The sequence below is a fragment of the Ceratotherium simum genome, chromosome 9 (genome assembly GCF_057802395.1).
Source record: "Ceratotherium simum simum isolate JZ-2026a chromosome 9, ASM5780239v1, whole genome shotgun sequence".
In the NCBI taxonomy this organism is placed as follows: domain Eukaryota; kingdom Metazoa; phylum Chordata; class Mammalia; order Perissodactyla; family Rhinocerotidae; genus Ceratotherium; species Ceratotherium simum.
Window position 1 is genome coordinate 79012122 of NC_141908.1, and position 21969 is coordinate 79034090.

Below are 21969 nucleotides of genomic sequence, written 5' to 3' on the forward strand. Positions count from 1 at the left end.
CTCCCTCTTTTCAGAGCATTAATGTTTAATCAGATGCAATAAACATAAATACGATGTGGTAAATAGTCAGATTTTCTTAGCTCTTACTAGGGTAATTCTTTTGGCTTTTACCAACTGAACACTGAATTAGTTATGAAATATGTATGATTTGTATTACTGTTGGGAAACACTCATCACCAGTGGATTTAAAAACTGAATGTTTTTATTTCTCAATTTTTCCTTTGTGATAGCTTTTAGAGAATATGACACTGCTCTTCGATGGTCTGTCAGTTTGGTATTCTGCGAGTCCAGAATGGGTAAAACTCTCTCAAATTCAAATCCAGTTGCTTCTTGGCTTCATTGGAAGGGGTAATTTGCAGGTTTGTCAATTCTTTTACATGATTTTCTATACTTGCATGCCACATAGGAATTATTTTTGTGATAACTAAATCATAATACATTTTCAATATTTTAATTTTTTAAATTAGTTCCAAAAAAATATCTATGATTTCACTTATGTTTCAGTTTTGTGAGATCAGAAAGAAGCTTGAGAGGCAGCTAATTTGATTATTTTTTCCTGATGTTTATGACTTGGTATAATTTTAAAGTTTCCTTTTAAAGGATTTATACATAGCTATGTTAGAAGGCATTACTCATGTCATGTATATTTAGTGCAGCTGGGAGCTGTACAGCCTGCATAGGCTATTTATACATGTGCAGTTTAGAGCTTGCATTTTTAGGAAAATGGTTTTTTTTTTTTTTTATTGATGTTTTAATGGTTTCTAACATTGTGAAATTTTGGGTTGTACATTTTTGTTTGTCCATCACCACATATATGACTCCCTTCACCCCTTGTGCCCACCCCCCACCCCCACTGCCCGGGTAACCACAGTCCAGTTTTCTCTGTCCATGTGTTGGTTTATATTCCACATATGAGTGAGATCATACAGTGTTTGTCTTTCTCTTTCTGGCTTATTTCACTTAACATAATACGCTCCAGGCCCATCCATGTTGTTGCAAATGGGACGATTTTGTCTTTTTTTATGGCTGAGTAGTATTCCATTGTATATATATACCATATTTTCTTAATCCAGTCGTCAGTCGAGGGACACTTAGGTTGCTTCCACTTCTTGGCTATGGTGAACGATGCTGCAATGAACATAGGGGTGCATAAGCCTCTTTGGATTGTTGATTTCAGGTGCGTTGGATAGATTCCCAGTAGTGGGATGGCTGGATCATAGGGCATCTCTATTTTTAATTCTTTGAGGAATCTAGGAAGATGATTTTTAAATTGTTCCTTTCAAAATCTTTTGTGTTTCTTTACTAACCTACTAATCCAGTTTTACATTTATTTCATATTTTTTCATTCATCAAACACTTACTGAATACCTACCAAAGGTTAACATGGTGCTAGGTTTCTGAAATAAAGATAAATGAAATATGGACCCAAGGAATATTTTTTATTTCTGTTTTAAATTAAAAATTTTAAAGGTTGGCAAAGTTCCGTGTGCATTTTAGTCTCCTGTTTCCATTCACGCTGGATCCTTGTGGTGACCTGGGCTGGATTAGTCCTGATGTGTATCCCTTAGCTATTTACGTGGCCCTTTTTATTTTCCTTTGATACTGGAATTTTAGGTACTTGGAGAAAGGGGATCTGGGTGGGGATGGTTTCTAAGATGCATAAACTTGCTATACTTTTGATAAGACCATGAAGAGGTTGAAATTCCATGAGATTGCCTTGTTTTAAAAAAGTCATACTGTTCAATGGATATTTTTTTCTAATTGTAAAAGTAACACATGCTCATTGTGGAAAATACACAAAAACATAAAGAAAAATAAATAAATAAATTCATCATCCCGTAGCCTAAGAGGAAACAACTGTCAATATTTTAGTATTTTTTTCTATGCATATATTTTTTTCAGATGATTGAAATCATCATGTATTTTGATAATTTTGTGTTCTTTTTCTTTCTCTTACAATTATTTCAAACTCATTTCCCCATGTTACTAACTTTTTAAAGATAGTTTTTTTCATAATCATAAAGGTAACACATGTTCGTTGTAAAAAACATGGAAAATGCAGAAAAGCTAAACAGAAAATGGTCATTCTAATCCGTGGATGGTGGAAGTTTGAATTGTACAGCCTGTTAAATGCTGTTTGAAAATATAAGAACCAAGAACTTTAATAAAATTATTATACTCTTTGTCTAGTAATTCTACTTTAAAACTGTATCCTAAGGTAGCAGTCTAAAAGCTTGAACAATCCTGTACACATAGATGTTCACGGTAGTATTCTTTGTTTCTCTGCTTAGAAACAGAACGAAGGTAGCTTTTTTGGCTTTTTCATTAATAGCCTGATAGCTGCTAAAGCAGTTGCAGCCAGTGTGCCAGATAGTTATTTATTTCAGATATTAGGACTCTTTTTTGTTCCACTCGTGCTCACCCTCAGTGTTTTTCTCTTTGATGAACTTTCCCTAAATAAAGTGTTTCTTTAATTTGTTCGCCATTAAATACCCAGTGCCTATCCTATGGTAGGGCTCTGTTGTGAATAACTGTAAAAAGGTAGAGTACAGCACCTGCAGATAAGACGGATCCTATCTACCAGGAGTTAGTGACCTGAAACATTTCTTACCTGCCAGCTGGTTAATTTCGTTCTCTCGGGAATAAAAACATATTTCCCTGAGGTTATGCATGTTAAGGGCTGGGAAAGGAACCTCTTCCCTTATATGGGTTTAAATGGAGTTGCCTGCAAGATGAATCTGGCTTAGCAAACTTGTTTTATTTGGCCCATACGTGTTATTTAATTGCCAGTATTTAAGTGTTAGGAGATTCCACATAAAATGCCAAGATTTCCCAAAATTAACGCAATGGTCAAGTAAATTCTCTTGCATTCATCAAAGTATCTTTATACTTTTTAAGTAAACATATAAACTTATAGTTTGTTTAGTACCATCATATTAAGTTAAAAGCAAAGCATCAAAGTGGGGTTGGCCCGGTGGCGTACTGGTTAAGTTTGCGTGCTCCACTTCAGTGGCCCGGGGTTCATGGGTTCGGATCCTGGTTGCGAACCTACACACCACTTATCAAGCCATGCTGTGACGGGCGTCCCACATAGAAAGTAGAAGAAGATGGGCACAGGTGTTAGCCCAGGGCCAATCTTCCTTAGCAAAAAGAGGGGTATCGGCAACAGATGTTAGCTCAGGGCTAATCTTCCTCACACACACACACACACACACACACACACACACACAGCAAAGCATTGAATATTCAACTTTTTGTGTAAGCAGTATTTTAAAAAACACATAGCAAAAAGCCCAGAATATTAGCTTTGGTATTTCCTGGATGATGGGATTTTATGACTTTTTTTCTTTCTTTTGTTGGCTGTACTGGAATTAAGCTACTTTAGTCAAATTCAAAGACTAAAGTGAAGGGTTTAGGGGAAAATCTGAGGAGGGTAGAGAAGCTTCACTAGTAGAAGCTTAAGTTAAAAGTAGAAAAGTGACAGTTTTGAGCCCTTTAGAGATTGTTTCCGACGCTGTTTGCTTCTTGAAGGCTTGCATGGAAGGACTGCCTGAGGTCCCTGCTTGTTGTCTTGGCCTGCAAAGACCTGTGCATACAGCTCAGATCAGCTTTTGGCACAAATACATTCTGGAAGTGATGTCAAGTTCTAATACTTTCTTTTTCTCTCTCTCTTTTTTTTATTTTGAAAGTAATAAGATCCAAAATTGGCATCTAGGATTAAAGGAGAAGGAAGCACTTTATATCATTTGTCCTGCTATGGTTTTAAAGCTTAGATCTTTCCCTTGCCTAAACAAAAGGAGGCCCCTTTCTCTGTTGAGGTTTAAGGCCAAAGCTTAATAGTAATACAGAATATTCTTTTGCCTAGGTTTGTACCCTGAATATGTATTTTCTTCAGGAACTTTAAGGGTAATTAGATTTCTGATCAAGGACTCAGTCTCCTACATACCTGTCCTTTATCAGAATGCCTTTGATTCCAAATAACAAACATCAACTCAAACTGACTTAGTTAAGAAGGTTTATGGGCTCATATAGCTGAAAATTCCATGGTTAATAGGCATGATTCAGTCAAGGCTCCAGTTCCATTTACTTACTGTTCTGACAGGATTGAGAGAAGGATTTTCTCCATGTGTCAGCTTGTCTTAAGCTGGCTACCCTTATTGTCAAAAATGGCTACCAGGAGCAATTGAGGCTCTATGCTTCCTCATTCATATTCAGAGTCAGAGAGTGCTTCTTCCTACAGTCATGTTCGTAGACAGTTCTTCATGGATCTCTTGTGTTCTGCACATCTTGTGAAGAGTGGCACTGGATGCCTTAGTTATGAACTGTCTTTTTGAGGATGCATGTGTGGTGAACAACTTGGGAAAATAGAGATCGTGTCTCCCCCAGAGCAAAAGGCAGGTTTGTTTACTGTTTGATATAGTAAAGATAATGTCTTCCTCCAAGGCAAAGTTCAGGCACACTTACTGCCCAGTACAAAAGATTTGAGTTCCTTATGCTCTGGATTCCATTTCTACAATGGGCACAGGCACCATCTAGTCCTGTTTCTCTCTCACCCTGGGAATTATAGTTTGGGGAAGCCAGGGAAAATGCTGATATTCTAGCTATTGCTAATGCTGCAGATCTTTGTCTCTGACTGAGGGGTCTCGTGGCTTCCGCCAGTATCTATGAAACTGTGGTAGGCTAACTTGTTGACTAGGAGGTGAGGTAACATCTGAGACCCTTCACAGTTCTTGACAATTATTGTGTAAAAGTCCTGAACTTGTACTCATAAAGCTATCCCTGAATGAATCCCTGTGACAAAGGCAATGCCGTGAGTTGACCTAAAGATGAGTTACCGGGATCAGTCACTGTGGCAAGGGGTTGGATATTCTGTTCGGCTTCTATCTTTTAGGATCTATTGTTGGAACTAGAGACGGAATCACCCTCCTATTCTTGCACACTATAAGGAGTGGAATGGATGTTGGGGTGATAAATTATCCACCACAACTTGTCTGTATATTCCATATTAAACATGGGTTACTTTTATAATTTATTTAAAAAAAAACTTCAATAAGAGTCAAAGAACTTTTGCTGTCACTATGTATCAGTTTTATTCTGCTCTTTCTCACCTAAGCTGTTTTCTTCCAGGTTTGTGCAATGGCATCAGCTAAGCTAAACACCCTTCTTCACACCAAAGTGATTGAAAATCAGGATGAAGCATGTTACATTTTAGGGAAGCTGGAACATGTTCTAAGTCAGTCAATCAAAGAACAGACCGAAATCTACTCATTTCTGATTCCCCTTGTCCGTACCCTCGTTTCCAAAATTTATGAGCTTCTCTTCATGAACTTGCACCTGCCTTCTTTACCTTTTACCAATGGTAGCTCCTCATTTTTTGAAGATTTTCAAGAATATTGCAGTTCAAATGAATGGCAGGTTTACATTGAAAAATATGTAAGTTTTTCTTTCTTTGAGTGAGATTTTTGTACTAAATTACCATTTTTATAGAAGTATATATTAAATTTTGTATATATATTTTTATAAGATTGTACCTTACATGAAGCAGTATGAAACCCATACATTTTATGATGATCGTGAGAACATGGCACTTTATTGGAAGGATTGTTATGAAGCCTTAATGGTGAATATGCATAAACGAGACCGGGAAGGAGGAGAAAGCAAGCTCAAGTTTCAGGTAAAAATTGTTCAGTATTTTTAGTATCTGTTTTTTATGTTGATTTCAAGCATTTAATATTCACATGAGAGTAATAACAAGTCTGAACTTTGAAAATGAATAGTATTTTCTATTTGTCTGAAAATTATTTCAGAATTGGAAAAAAACACTGATCAGTAACAATTAAAAAATTAATATCAAAATGTTCTATATGTAGTGATTATGTAAAAAGTCTGTTAAGCTGACAGTAGATATCTCTGAGGAGGCTGGATATATATCAGTGCTTAGAGGGAAATTTATAGCATGAAGTACTTATATTAGAACAGAAGAAAGGCTTCAAATGGTACCAAACCAGAATGGTATGGTTTCGTTTTGCTCCTCCTTTCTTGACTTAAAATCTGTTGTGAACATCTTTCCATGCCATTATATGACAATGTAGTATTCCATTATATTATATATTAGAACATATTTGAATTTATTTCCCAATTTTGGACTTAATTTACCAATTTTTTCTTTATTATAAGTAGTATTGATCATCTCTGTAGTCATATTTTTGTGCTTATCCAGGATGACTTTCCTACGATAAGTGGAATTACTGGTATGTAGCACTTATGGTAAATACTGTTATATTGCCTTTACAGAAGTTATATCAATTTCTATTCCAATAAAATTTTTTTGGGTAACTTTACACTTAGCCTCTCCAGAAAAAATTAATTTAAGAATATCTCTGTATGCTTGAACTTCAAAACTGTGAAATTGTTGTTTAATTATCATGGAGCTGTCATGACTTCTTCAATTTTCTCAGCAATGATCTGTTTTAAATATTTTATAACACTGTATCCCAAATCATGGATTTCCTACAAGTCTACTAATAATTAGAATAGCAATTATGTTAATAACAGCTACAGTTTATAGAGATCTTCCTACTTTTGTGGCAGAAATATTAATCACTATAAATATTAATCTTTATGAAGACAATTATTGTCAACCTCATCTTACAGAGGAGAATTCTGAGACTCAGAAAATTGAGTAGCTAAGATTTGTACCCAGGTCTGACTCTAAAGCTTCTGTCCTTAACCACACACTGCATACTGCCTCTCTAAAAGATGTCTTTTAAATCCATGTCTTTAGCTGTTCTTTTTGATGTAATACAGTGTTGGTCTGTTTGAAACAGAGTAATACTGTCATTTTCATTCCTAATCGATGAAGATCAGTGTGAGTTAGATAAGGCAGTCTTACCGTTTGTCTCTTTGAAAACTGTAAAACTTTAGTTTCGGGGTTTAGAGTTATATCTTGGTAGAACCTATTATCAGAATCTGTTTTATCCTGAAAACTAGAATAAGTATGTGAATTCATTTGCTAGCCAGGATATTGTTCAGAGAACAGCACTCTAAGTGATGGAATTTTTCCTTGTGAGCGATTTGCCCCGTAGATTTCTTTTGTTTTTGGCGTTGCCTTTCTGGCTGTCAATAGTAGTGTGAAGTGTGGTTCCTCTTCCTTTTCCTTATTTAAACTTGAGTCTCATTCCAGATGCTTTATAAATCAAAAGATCCCAAAAGAAAATCATTCACTTGACAGTATGAGGTTAATAATTCTGAGTTCAAAAATCCTGTGTTGAGACACTTTACGTTTTTGAAGTTCTTCACATGTTTATTGTTGGTTAGTTATTTTCTTAAGTTTTAAAAAATACAAATAGATTATAGCTAGAATCATATGCTTCATTAAAGAAAATGATTCTAATGGAATAAGAAAATCCTGTTGGTTACCAGCTTCTTTCTCTTACTGCATGATTTTGTTGGGCCAAATTTTTTTAATTATGGCATTAAAATTTAAATATACCTATAAATATATGAGTCAATGCTATTATTTGTTGCTGTTTCTTTCAGGAGTTTTTTGTGGAGCCATTTAACAGAAAAGCACGCCAAGAGAACTTGAGGTATAATAATATGCTTAAACAACTTAGCAGTCAACAGTTAGCCAGTCTGAGACGCTGGAAGGCAATACAGCTCTATCTTACATGTGAGAGGGGCCCTTGGGCTGAAAGGTAGGCCTACATCATTTATTAAATACTCTTTTTTTTTAGAACTCTGGTCTAGAACTTTCTGAGCCAATGGCCTCTTCAATCCAATTTTAAAAATGTTCAATTTATAAAAGTAGCTTTTGATTACTTTGATTGTCTTTGTGAATTATAGGTCTGGTATGTTTAGAGCCTTGTATGTATCTGTTTTTCATCATGGAGTTATTATCTTTCCTTTTACCCTGTAGTATAGAATTTGTTTTGAATCAGTTTACTTCTGTCTTCCTGATACTGCCTCTCTGAGCTAGGGTTAGTGATGCTATGTGTTTGAATGTTTTACATTTGCTTTACTTAATCCCAAGTCACTTCTGTTTTGCTTAATTATTTTATATACATGTATTTTTTTTTACAGCCCTTTTTTAATTGGGTAAAATACACATAATATAAAATTTACTATTTCAGCCATTTTAAATGTACAATTTAGTGGTGTTGAATCCATTTGTAATGTTATGTAATCATCACCACTGTCCAGCTTTAGAACGTGTTCTTCACCCCAAAAAGAAACCCTGGACCTGTTAGGCAGTCACTGCCTGTTATCCCTCCCCCAGCCCCCGGCAACTACCAGTCTGCTTTCTATCTCTGTGGATTTGCCTATTCTGGATATTTCATATAAATGGAATCATACAGTATCTAGCACCTTTTGCTTAGCATGATGTTTTCATTATGTTCTAGCATGCATCAGTACTTCTTTTCTTTTTATGGCCAGATAGTAGTCTATTGTATGGATATACCACATTTTTTTCTATTCGTTCATCAGGTGATGGACATTTGGGTTGTTGTCCTTGTGGCTGTTGTGAATAGTATTGCTATGAACATTTGCAAACAGGTGTTTGTTTCAACACCTGTTTTTAATTCTCTTGGGTCTATACCTATAAGTGGAATTGCTGGGTCATATGGTAATTCTGTTTAACTTACTGAGGAATTGCTGAACTGGTTTTCACAGCAGCTGCACTATTTTACATTCCCATCAGCAACGTTTGAGGGTTCCAGTTTCTCTACAACTTTATCAATACTTGTCATTTTCCAGTTTTTTTATTATGACCATCCTAGTGGATAAGAAGTGGTATCTTATGATTTTGTTGCATTTACCTAATGACTAATGACATTGAGCATCTTTTCATGTACTTGTTGCCTATTTATAATCTTTTCCATCTTCTTTGAAGAAATGTCTATTCAAGTCCTTTGCCCATTTTTAAATTGGGTTGTTTGACTTTGTGGTTGAGTTGTAAGAGTTCTTTTTATGTTCTCAATAATAGACCCTTATCGGATGTATTGTTTGTAAATATGTAGGTTGTGTTTTCACTTTCTTGATAGTGGCCTTTGGTGCACAAAAGTTTTGAATTTTGAAGTCCAATTTATCTTTCTTTCTTTTGTTGCTTTTTTTTTTCCCCCCAAAGCCCCAGTAGATAGTTGTATGTCATAGCTGCACATCCTTCTAGTTGCTGTATGTGGGACGTGGCCTCAGCATGGCTGGAGAAGCAGTGCGTCGGTGCGCGCCCGGGATCGAACCCGGGCCACCAGCAGCAGAGCACACGCACTTAACCGCTAAGCCACAGGGCCAGCCCCTGTTGCTTTTGTTTTTGATGCCATGTCTAAGAAACCATTCCCAAATCCAAGGTCATGAAGATTTACCCCCATCTTTTCTTCTGAGAGTTTTAACTTGGATCTTTGATCCATTTGCAATTATATTATCTTTATCTGTAGTAAGATTACTATTTTATTTTGAAAACTGTATCTGGAATAAACTCATATAGCTGGTTAAGAACTTCCATATAACCATGAAAGAGTAAAATATATAAAGCTGTAAGTCTGAAGGTTTATGTTCAAATCTTATTTCTGCTACCTGTAAACCATATGGCATCTTGGGCAAATAATTCAGCCTGTCTTAGATTCCTCGCATATAGACTATAGCTAGGCATACTCACGTTGGTTTTTCTCAGGGTTGAGTCAAATGAGATTGTGAATGTGAGTGTTTTTATAAAATGATGCTAAACAAATGTAAAGTACCTGATACTTTTACTCTATTTTAATCAACCAATCTTTGTAACTTTGAGCTAAATAATTTTACTTGTTTACTTACGAATATTCATAGGAAACAAAATCCAATTCACTGGAAACTAGCTAATGTAGAAAATTATTCCCGCATGAGACTTAAATTGGTGCCGAATTATAACTTCAGAACCCATGAGGAAGCTAGTGCTTTGAGAGATAATCTAGGTGAGTTCCAATAATGTTTAATTATTTGTTGAAGATACTGAGGGTGTTGATGGGGTTGGTTATTGTTTTTATTAATTGTTTCAGAAGTATTTACTCATGAAAAGGGTGACATTTTATAATTGATATTTAAATGGTTGTATATGTTAACTGCTGTTACCTTTGGCCCAAATCTAAGATGAATTCCTATTTCAATTGGTTGTAATTTTTCAAAGAAAAACAATTTAAAATCATAAGTTTTAAATTCACATAGTTCACGTGAAATGCATTGTCTCTTATATCCATTACAGTACAGTGAAACAATATTCCTTTTCCTTTAGCCTTTTACTTACCAAGACTGAGGCTGATGTCAAATATATTTAGAAATCTTAGCAACTCTCTAGGTCTTTCTTCTATAACCTGTTCTTCTTATAGAACTCTAGACATTTAGTATCTCAGATGGACCAATGACTTTTTCTAGGAAAAAGTGCTTAAAAATACATAGCCTAGCAGTATTTCAGAACAGATTTTAAAGAGTTTCTACGTTCTTTAGGAAGCCTTTTGTTTGTAACCATCTGATTTGGCATCTCTCCCTTTTTGAAGAGAGGTCTGTGAAACACCCCAAAATATTGATTGTTAAGAGTCATTCGCCAGTTTGTATACTAAATTGTAGTTACTTTGCCATAGCCACCTGTGCACCTTGTGTTCAATGACTAAGTTATAGATGACATGAGTACCAGTTTTCTGTGTGTGAGAGGAAGACCAGCCCTGAGGTAACATCCATGCCACTCCTCCTCTTTCTGCTGAGGAAGACTGGCCCTGGGATAACATCCGTGCCCATCTTCCTCTACTTTATATGGGACGCCGCCACAGCATGGCTTCACTAGCAGTGCATCGGTGCATGCCCGGGATCTGAACCTGTGAACCCCTGGTCGCCAGAGCAGACTGCACGCACTTAAAACTGCTACGCCGCTGGGCCGGCCCCTGAGTACCAGTTTTTAAATCTTACTTTTCCTTTAGTTTTTTTTGGTGAGGAAGATTCACCCTGAGCTAACATCCGCTGCCAGTCTTGCTCTTTTTTTTTTTTTTTTTTGGTGAGGAGATCAGCCCTGTGCTAACATCTGCCAATCTTCCTCTTTTTTTGCTGAGGAAGACTGGCCCTGGGCTAACATCCATGCCCATCTTCCTCCACTTTATATGGGACGCCGCCACAGCCTGGCTTGACAAGCAGTGCATCAGTGCACGCCTGGGATCCGAACCTGTGAACCCCGGGCCGCCGCAGCGGAGGGTGCACTCTTAACTGCTTGCGCCACGGGGCAGGCCCCTCTTTTTTTTTTTTCCCCCTGCTTGAGCAAGATCAGCCCTGAGCTAACATCTGTGCCAGTCTTCCTCTATTTTGTATGTGGGTCTCCTCCCCAGCATGGGTGATGAGTGGCGTAGGTCCTTACCTGGGATCCGAACCCGCGAACCTTGGGCCACTGAAGTGTGGCACGCGAACTTAACCACTACCCCACCGGGCCAGCCCTAAATCTTACTTCTTGAAGTTGCCTTAATATATTGGCCAATACAGTTGATGCCGTAAAATTAATCTAAAGAGCCATTTAGAGTCTTACATTCTAAAATAAATCAGACACAGTAAGTGATTATCCTTAATGCAAAATAATGTACCTATCCACAATACAGACACTAACTTTGAGAGTATCTTATATAGGAACAGTCAGTTGCATATAGCTTGTCCTCCCGGTATGTATCCTGAAAGTATTATACTTTATCTACTCCTCGGAATTTGACTATACTTATCACCCAGCAAACATATTGCAGTGAATGACTTGAATCTAATAATATTTACGAAATTAGTGTCCCCCATTTTTTCTTCATTTTTGCCAAGAGATCCCACCCCAGGAAGTTCCCTGTGCCTCTTCCTCTCTTTCTGACCCCTCCACACATGTATACAAGTATAGTTTTGTGTCCCTTCTTCTTGGTCTCAGTTGTTTTAAGCCCAAGAAAACCTGTATCCTGTCTTTTTTTCTATCTCTTTTTTTCTCTTTGCCTAGTTTTCAAAATTACCCCAAGTATAATGGTGACAATAAAATTGTACAGAAGAAAAATTTCATACATTTCAGAGTGAAATTGGAAATAGTACAAAACCAGTGGTATCAGTCTTTAAAACTCTTTAAAGTATACATCAAGAATTAACTGCACAATGTTTTACCTACTCTTTATGTTTGTCTATAAGTATTTTCATCAGCTGCCAGAATTCATGGTGGTGGTTTTTTTAAATTATTTTCTTATTTCGTTTTGTTTCGCTTATCCCCAATACTGCTTTGTAACTGTCCCATTGCAAATGTACAGAATAGTTTTTACATTACGGGCTAACCTACAAAGTTAACCATTATTCATAACATTTTTGATGGAAAACACATTGTGAATTCCAAAGTGATTTGTAAAGTATCTTCTAGAGCACATCCACTTGTAAATTATGGAATTTGAATAGTCAAAAAGAAAGTATATTCTTAAATGTATCATTAAAAATATTTGGTTTTAGAACATTTTTTTGTCCACACTTCTTCATTAGAGATACTCTTTTCTGATTGCCAGATGCCACAGCTTCTTTTCAGTCCTTACGCTGCTTCCATTGTCTCTGAAGCCTTGGTAGTTATCCTCCATAAGTGTATTTCTTTCTTAGCACTGAACTTAACCTCCTCCTTTTCTTACCAATTTTTAGTCTTTCTTCCTAGAACCTTTCTCCTGTTGACCTTTTCAATGATGGATCACCCAGATCTGTGCCTGGCCATCTTGCCTTTTATCTGTGCTGTCGACGAGGTGGTGATCTCATGGCTTCACCACTATATATAATATATATTTAATGATACATTATGCATATATAAAGTGCTACTTTCCCACCTGTATTTCTAATTCTCACCTGCCTTTTGAACTTTAGACCAAGGTTTCTAAGTGCCTATTGGGATACCTCTCCACAGAGGCTTCCATAAAACGTTTCTGAAACTGAATTCCTTGTCTTTTCTCGTTTGTCTACTCCTCACCCTAGATTCTACTTCTCTTGTATCTTGTAATTATCATTGTCTCCAGCTATCAGTTACTCACATATAAATCATTAATATTAAACATAAGTCTGTCCTCATGCCTCTCAATCCCCTACACAGAATAGCCTGTTAGGTACAATGTCCTGTTAATTCTATCTCTTACATATATTTTGAAAGGTTTTCCTTATATTCATTCTCTTTGCTATTGCCATGGCTTAGCTTAGTGCTGTCTTTTCCCAAATTTAGAATAGTGTCCCAACTGGCCTCCATGCCTGCAGTCCTTCCCATCCTCAGTTTATTCACCAAGCTTCCATCAGATTTTCAGCTTATACTCTTAATGGAGTGCTGTCATCCATCTCCATAAAGTCAGTTTTCTCCTTGTATCAGATTATCTAGACTTCTGCTTCTCAGTTATTATTGCACTCTCATGCGCTTTGTTTAATTACATGTTTAACAGTAAGTTTTTGCTTACATTAGACCACAGGAAAAAAACATGTTCGATAGAAATAGTTACTTGCTTTAGGGAAACTGTGAGCCAATACTTCCTAGTATAGAGGAGGGTGTGATCAAAGCAGATTTATACCGAAAAATGCAGCTGTTAGGTTGATTCATTTTATATGTCTGAGCAAGGGTACTATTTGAGAAATTAAAGGAGGATTTTTCATCTTTATCATGTTATTTAGCATGAATTATTTCCCACAAATGAAATGTCTTTATTCACAGTTACATATATAAATTTTTTCCAGTCCTACATATAAATTATGCATACATTTTTATTACTATTCTTATGCCATTCAGATAATTGAGAGGTGATTGTACAATAATAATAGCTACCATTTATTTTATGTGTGATGTGATATATCTCCATTTTACAATTATGAAAACGTAGATTCAGAGAGGAGTCATATGGTTAATAAACGGCAGAGCAGAGTTTAAACCTAGGTTTACCACTTCACAGCCCACGTTCTTTCCATTATGCTAGCCCTGCTTTCTTAAAAAATTCATAATTTATAAAATGCATTGCATTCACTGCGTATATACGTGTCCGAATTATCTGTTAAATTCCGTGTGCTCCAGAAAGGAACACTACAGCTCTTGGTCTATATATTGTCTTCCAATTCAAGATAATTTGTCACATTCTTTCTTAATATTTCTTTAGTACAAATGCACGATAAAAATAGTTCTGTTAAATTAATACAATGAGAATACTTCGTGCTTTGACTTACTTATTGGCATACATAATACCATCATTAAAAATAGATACTATATTTTTAAAACATTCCTTTTATTATATGTATAGTAATTTTAAAAATCATCAAACAGCATAGATTACTCTAAATCATATATAAAAACTTTTCTGTAGCAAATTACTTTTTGTGTGTGTGTGTGTGGAGGTCAGCCCTGTGCTAACATCCGCCAATCCTCCTTTTTTTTTGCTAAGGAAGACTGGCCCTGGACTAACATCTGTGCCCATCTTCCTCCACTTTATATGGGATGCCGCCACAGCATGGCTTGATAAGCGGTGTGTCAGTGCGCGCCCGGGATCCGAACCAGCGAACCCCAGGCCGCTGCGGCAGAGTGCACACACTTAACCACTTGCACCACTGGGCCAGCCCCACAAATTACTTTTTTATCTTAGAAAATTTCAACTACCTTCTTTACTTATAGTACACATTATTATCATATAATTAACAGTCAGAAGTTACAGAAGGGCTATAATGTGATTTATTTCTTACCTTGTGTTTAATAGATATTTTGTGTTTAAACAGGTATCCAACACTCACAGCCTTCCAGTGATTCATTGCTTTTGGAAGTAGTGAAACAAGTAAAAGTTAGTGATATGGAGGAAGATAAATTAGATCTTCCTGAAGAGGAGATAACAGCCAGAGTAAATACGTATGTATAAATGTTTGAAAGAATTTAAAATTATTTTGTTCTGAGACATGGGATTCTAAAATTGTGGAAGATATTTCCTTGAAATTCTAATACTATGCATTTCCAGGGTCGAACGGTTAATCCTATGTCAGCTGGTAGGAGTCTATCAGTGTTAACTGAGATTCTTGAGGAAGGCTTCTTAGAACTGGGATAACTTGGAGCTGGACCTTGAAATTAGAAATATTTAGAGCTGAATGATAATGGAAACCTAACATACCAAATTTATGGGATGCAGCTAAAGCTGTGTTTAGATGGAAAGTACAGCATGAAATATAAACTCTTAAGTAAAAGGAAGAAGTTAAAAAGATAAAAGCAGAAATCCATGAAAGAGAAAACCAAAAAACAAATAGATCAAAGAAAACAAAAGCTGATTATTAAAAAACAGATAACCAAACAATAAACTTTTAGCCAGACTGGTTAGGAAAGAAAGAAAGACAACATAAATTACCAGTATCAGGAATGAAAGAGGAGATAACAGTACAAATAATAAAATGATTGAAAAGAAATACATTAAAATGATTTTTAAAAAATGACAACTTTGGGCCAGCCCGGTGGCGCAGTGGTTAAGTGTGTGCGCTCCACTGGGCAGGTTCGGATCCCGGGCGCTCACCGACGCACCACTTGCTAGGCCGTGCTGTGGCGGCATCCCATATAAAGTAGAGGAGGATGGGCACAGATGTTAGCCCAGGGCCAGTCTTCCTCAAGAAAAAAGGGGCGGATTGGCATCGGATGTTAGCTCAGGGCTAGTCCTCCTCACAAAAAAAAATGACAACTTTATGCCAATGAATTTGACAACTTTAAATGGAAAAATTCCTTGAAAAACACAAACTACCAGACCTCCCTCAGGAAGAAATACATAACCTGAATAGCCTTAGATATATTTTAAATTTCAAATTTGTAGTTTAGAAACTTCCCCTTAGCAAATATAAAATATATTCATTTCATCATCTCTCCTTTGTGTTATTATCACAAGTATTAGATCGTTTTATGTTTTAAGCCGAACAGTACAGTTTTATAGTTGTTTTATGCACTTGTCTTTAAATCAGTTAAGGGGAGAAAAGAGAAAGCTATGTAACTATACTTTCTTTTATATTTGCCTGCATAATTATCATATAGTTTATTTCTTTGTGTACATCTCGTGTCATTTCCTTTCAGCCTGCAGGATTTCCTTTAGTATTTCTTCTAAGGAAGATCTAATAGCCGCAAATTCTGTCAGTCTTTGTTACCTGTGGAAGTCTTTATTTTGCCTTCATTTTTGGCTACTTTTTAAAAAGTTGAGATATATTTTTGAAAATTCACATAACATAAATTTTGCTATTTTAAAGTATACAATTCAGTGGTTTTTAGGATATTCACAGAGTTGTGCAACATCACCATTATCTAGTTCCAAAGCATTTCCATCACCCTGACAAGAAATCTTGTGCCTTTTAGTAGTCCCAGTTTTCCTGTCACCAAATCCCCTGGCAACCACTAATCAGCTTTCTGTCTCTGCGGATGCGCCTACTTTCAACATATCGTGTATTTCATACAATATGTGGCCTTTTATGTCTGGCTTATTTCCCTTCAATATAATGTTTTCAAGGTTCTTCCGTGTTGTAGCATGTAACAGTACTTCATTCCTTGTTATGGCTGAAGAATACTCCATTGATGGATATACCACTTTTGTTTCTCCATTCATCAGTTAGTGGACATTTAATTTGTTTCTACTTTTTAGCTATTGTGAATAATACTGCCTTGAATATTCATGTACAAATTTTTGTGTCAACGTATGTTTTTGGTTATTTTGGGTACGTAACTAGGAGTGGATTTGCTGATCATATAGTAATTCTATGTTTAATCTTTTGAGGAATTGTGAAACTGTGTTTTCATAATGAGCATTTTACATTCTCCTGAGCAATGCATTAGAACCCTCTCCTGATGTTTCTGATTTCTCCACATCCACCCCAACTTTTGTTGTTCTCTGTTTTTGTTTTTAATTTATTATATCGTCATAGAAGATTTGAAGTGGTATCTTGTGATTTTAATTTGCATTTTCCTAGTGACTGGTGATGCTGAGCATCTGTTCATGTATTTGTTGACCATTTATATGTCTTTTCTGGAGAAATCTGTATGCAAATCCTTTACCCATTTTTTAATTGGATTGTCTTTTAGTTATTAAGTTGTAAGGGTTCTTTATATATTCTGAATACAAATCCCTTATCAGATATATGATTTGCACAAATTTTTTCCCATTGAATGGGTTTTCTTTCACTTTGTTGTTGGTATCCTTTGATGCACAAGGTTTTAATTTTGTTGAAGTCCCCTGTATCTATTTTTTCCTAAGAGTTATATTTTATCTGTTACATTTAGGTCTTTGATCCATTTTGAGTTAATTTTTTTGTATGGCGTGATGTAAGGGTTCATATTCATGCTTTTGCATGTGGTTATCTAGTTTTCCCAGCACCATTGCTTTCTCTTTTGGTGGATAGTTTTGCTGGATATAGAATGCTTGGTTGACAGTTTTTTCTTCTCAGTATTTGAATATGTCAACTCACTACCTTCTGGCTTCTATTGTTTCTGATGCAAAGTGTACTAAAAATCTTATTATGATGTCCTGTATTGTGGTGCGTTTAGATTATTCTTTTTCTCCTTGGCTTTCAACACTTGACTTTATGTCCATGTATGGATATCTTTGTGTTTGTCCTACTTGGAGTTCATTGAGCTTCTTGGATTTGTAGATTAATTTTTTTCATATTTGGGAAGTTGTCAGCCATTATTCCTTCAAGTATATTTTGTGGTCCTTTTTCTCTGTCCTCTTCTTCTGGGAATCCCTTTGCACATATGTTTTTGTTTTTTTGTGTGTGTGTGAGGAAGATCAGCCCTGAGCTAACATCCATGCCAATCCTCCTCTTTTTGCTGAGGAAGACCAGCCCTGAGCTATCATCTATTGCCAATCCTCCTCCTTTTTTTTTTCCCCCTCTTTCTCCCCAAAGCCCCAGGAGATAGTTGTATGTCATAGTTGCACATCCTTCTTAGTTGCTGTATGTGGGATGCCGCCTCAGCATGGCCTGACAAGTGGTGCATTGGTGCACGCCTGGGATCCGAACCCGGGCCGCCAGTAGCGGAACGCGCAAGCTTAATCACTAAGCCGTGGGGCCGGCCCCCGCATATATGTTTTTTTGCCTGATGGTGAGCCTTTGAGGCTCTTTCATTATTCTGCGTGATTATTTTTTCTTTGTGTTCTTCAGCTTGGACAATTTCTTTTGATCTGTCTTCAAGAGCTTTGCTTCTTTCTTCTGCAAGTTCAAATATGCAGTTGAATCCGTCTGGTGAATTTTTCATTTAGTTATTGTACTTTTTAATTCCACAATTTTCCATTTGGTTCCTTTTTAAAAATATATATATATAATTTTTATCTTTTTATTGAAAAATCTCTATTTGATACACTTTGTTGCCATAACACATTTTAGTTCTTTACACATAGTTTCCTTTAGTTCTTTTGATATATTTATGATAGCTACTTGAAGTCTTTGTCTATGAAGTTGAACATCTGTGGTCCCCCAGAAGCAGTTTCTTTTTATAACGTTTGTGTTTATGGCTCATACTTTCCAATTTGTTTGTATGTCTCATAATTTTTGTGAAAACTATGCATTTTAGATAATAAATTATAGCCGCTCTTGTTTCTTTTTTTTTTTTTTTTTTTAAAGATTTTATTTATTTTATTTTTTCCCCCCAAAGCCCCAGTGGATAGTTGTATGTCGTAGCTGCACATCCTCCTAGTTGCTGTATGCGGGACTCGGCCTCAGGATGAACGGAGAAGTGGTGCCTCGATGCGCACCCGGGATCCGAACCCAGGCCACCAGCATCGCAGCGCGCGCACTTAACCACCAAGCCACAGGGCCGGCCCGCCGCTCTGGTTTCTGATCCCCTCTGTCAATGGTGGTTGTTGTTGTTCTATTTTTTTTTGTTTGTTGAGTGACTTTCCTAGACTGCTTCTGTGGAGTCTGTTTTACCTGCAGTGTGTTGCCAGTGATGTCTGTATTCACTGGATTTTTGTTTTGCTTTGTTTTTAAACCCTGGCCTACTAGGGATTGCCCCTAGGTTGTCATAGCTTGGTGGTTAGCCAGTGATTAGTTTGTGTTTGTGTTTGAACCCCTTGATCCAGTAAGACTGCCACTCTTTGCCGGTGGATCTGAGTGTGGCTTACGAAATGCATTCAAATTTGGTGGTTTACACATCTGCCCTGACTTGTACTTTCTATGTTTGTAAAGCCTCACATTCAGCCAAGAATGAGTAGCTAAGTCACAAGTATATAATTTACTCTGAACATCACTTTATTTGGATTATAAACTACACATGGCAGGTATTTCTTTGGAACTTATTTTACAACTTGACCAGGTTCAATAATATCCTTTGTTGGCATAGCAGGGTTTTTGTTCATATAATTTTAATAATTTTTAAAGATTTCCTTAATTATTTTCAGGGAACTGGATAGGGATAGATATGTAGGTAGCTATCTTTGGTAAATTATTTAGTTAGTCTTTTTTTTTTTTGGTTAGGAAGATTTTCCCTGAGCTATCATCTGTGCCAGTCTTCCTCTATTTTGTATGTGGGACACTGCCTCAGCATGGCTTGATGAGCGGTATGTAGGTCCACACCCAGAATCCAAACCCATGAACCCCGGGCTGCCGAAGGCAAAGTGCACAAACTTAACCACTATGCTACTGGGCCGGCCCCTAGTTAGCCTTTTAATAGGGATTTTATTTTCTTTCTTCAGTGACTAGTGAGTTCAATAGATGTCTGTCTCATTCATTTTAAACTGAAAAGCCAAAACACTTACTTTCATAGAATATAAATAACCTTCAGACTATTTACTCTCTTAGGTCATTTCTCTATTTCATCATTGTAAAGATTGGAACTTCTCTGTTTAAGAAAACATCCTTAATTTTTTATTTTTTTGTAAGCTTACCTTTAAGTTAATGGTTGCAGTATTAACCAGTTAGGTTGGTGATGCCTAAATCCATTGGAAACAAAATTGGACTTAGTCATTGCTGTCCTGGAAATGAGTCAGATGCGAAATATCTAGGACCAGAGAGCAACTGGCTTGAAGGATTAAACTGAATAACATTCTGTGAGTGGTCAGAGTTCCCATTTCTGTACTTGGCAGTTAAAAGTCACAGAGGCTACCGCAAAACTCTCCCTTCCCAGTTATTCCCTGAAATAAACATAAATGAAAACAGTCCTCCTAATGGAAGGTTTGGCGATGGCAGCTCTTTGTTTCTCTCCAGTTCCATTGTCAGGGGATGCTACGATGATGATGCTCTAGTTTTAGTTGCTCTTGAAAAGTCTCATTTTACAGTTTAAGAATCCTTCATAAATAATTCTAATAATTATTTACAAAACACCGCTAATGATCCTGTATTCACAGATCATATATTCCCTGGATCAATTCATGTTTCCCAAATATATCTAAAACAACATGACCAATATTACTGCATGTTTGAACTGTCTTCTGCTAGTAGTATTAAAGATTTACTGTATTTTGTTTTAATGGGCCATATACAATTAAAATGTGAAAAATATTTTTTGAAACTGAGTTATTGGGTAGTAGGAATTTGTGGACAATATTTAAGTAATTTAATATGCAGTAGAATGTTTTTTGTAGATAATTCAAATAATTCTTGGATACTAGTTCTACAGACATGAGATTTGTATTTGGTTATGTTATTCTTTTCTATTTACACAGAGTACTTTGTTGGATATTTCCTCTTTGATTGGTTTTTGTTTTTACAGTGATGAGAAAGAAGAACAGGATGAAAAAGAAAAATTAGTATTGTCAGAAGACTGTGAACTCATTACAATGATTGACGTAATTCCCGGCAGATTAGAAATCACTACTCAACACATTTACTTCTATGATGGCGGCATTGAAAAAGAAGATGGTGAGGAGTTCTGGGGGAATGATTTCTGTTGTTCAATAGTTAAGTATCCCCTTTATCAATCATTAATGAGAAGAAAGCAGTAAAATGGGACTATGGAATTGTAGTCTGTCATGTAAAAGGAGAAATGGAAAGTCACTATGGGATTAAATTTATTATTCATCAATGTATTGAAGGGAATGCTTTTTAAAATTATCAGTGTTTTTTAAAAGATTTGGCTAGAGGGGATTGCTGTAAACTTAAGTTGTAAAATACAATCTTAATTTTATTTGTATGTATACTTACCCTTATAGTCTTCTCACCTAATCCTTTATCTGAAAATAAAAGGATATTTAAATCTAAGATGCCAACAGAAAGAGAAAAGGAAAAATATTTCTAAGATATATATTCAGAATTTTTCTCTAGTCTCATGAAAAGGAAGTAGAGTAGTTAAGGAATTTTTTAAAATTTTAAAAGAAACTCTTTAAATGTCAGCTAAATTTAACAAATGGATTTTATGATACAAAACATGAATCCCTTTTCCCAAGTGCTACTTTTGTCTGGAACTAGGAGATATTTTCTGCATAGTCACTTTATACAGTACCCCAGTCACAGGATTTCTTCTGTTTTCAGGAGTAGGCTTTGATTTCAAGTGGCCTCATTCTCAAGTTCGAGAGATTCACCTGCGGCGTTACAACTTAAGGAGGTCAGCCCTTGAGATCTTTCATGTTGACCAATCCAACTACTTTCTCAATTTTAAAAAAGAGGTATGTAAGATGCTCCCTTTCTGGAAACCCCAAAGCATTAGCTTGAAATAATTTTCCAGCTGGTGAGATGTAATGAAAATTTGGACTGTACTCTTTCATCAAGTCAAAATATTAGAGGAAAAAAATCTATACTTTGGGGGCTAAGCAGAGTATGAATTTTTGTTGGGATTTATGCTTAAGTGTTTGGAGGGTGCTAGTTTTCAGGTTTTATATATGGGTAGATAAAGAAGTCAGTAGAACATTGAGTGTCAGCCAGTAGGTGCCTCAGAGTATCCAATTGTAAAATAATATGCCATATATATGATATGACTAGATTTATGAAATTAGGTTGGGTTCACTTCAACCATAATGGGGCATTATTTTTTCTAGGAGTAGAGTAAATTCTTGAATAGTGTAAGTGGTT

General features: G+C 36.1%; 1 protein-coding gene across 9 annotated transcripts in view; it reads left to right on the plus strand.

Moving 5' to 3' along the window:
- The window catches only part of NBEAL1 (neurobeachin like 1), a 154183-nt gene that overhangs the window by 86375 nt on the left and 45839 nt on the right, over positions 1-21969 (plus strand). For all 9 annotated transcript variants that reach the window (XM_087435657.1, XM_087435659.1, XM_004426808.3 and 6 more), the window contains 8 exons: positions 231-359; positions 5128-5433; positions 5525-5674; positions 7540-7697; positions 9823-9947; positions 14737-14863; positions 20675-20823; positions 21433-21566. In XM_087435657.1, the coding sequence (XP_087291783.1) occupies positions 231-359; positions 5128-5433; positions 5525-5674; positions 7540-7697; positions 9823-9947; positions 14737-14863; positions 20675-20823; positions 21433-21566 (1278 nt within the window). The remainder of the gene's footprint in view (positions 1-230; positions 360-5127; positions 5434-5524; positions 5675-7539; positions 7698-9822; positions 9948-14736; positions 14864-20674; positions 20824-21432; positions 21567-21969) is intronic.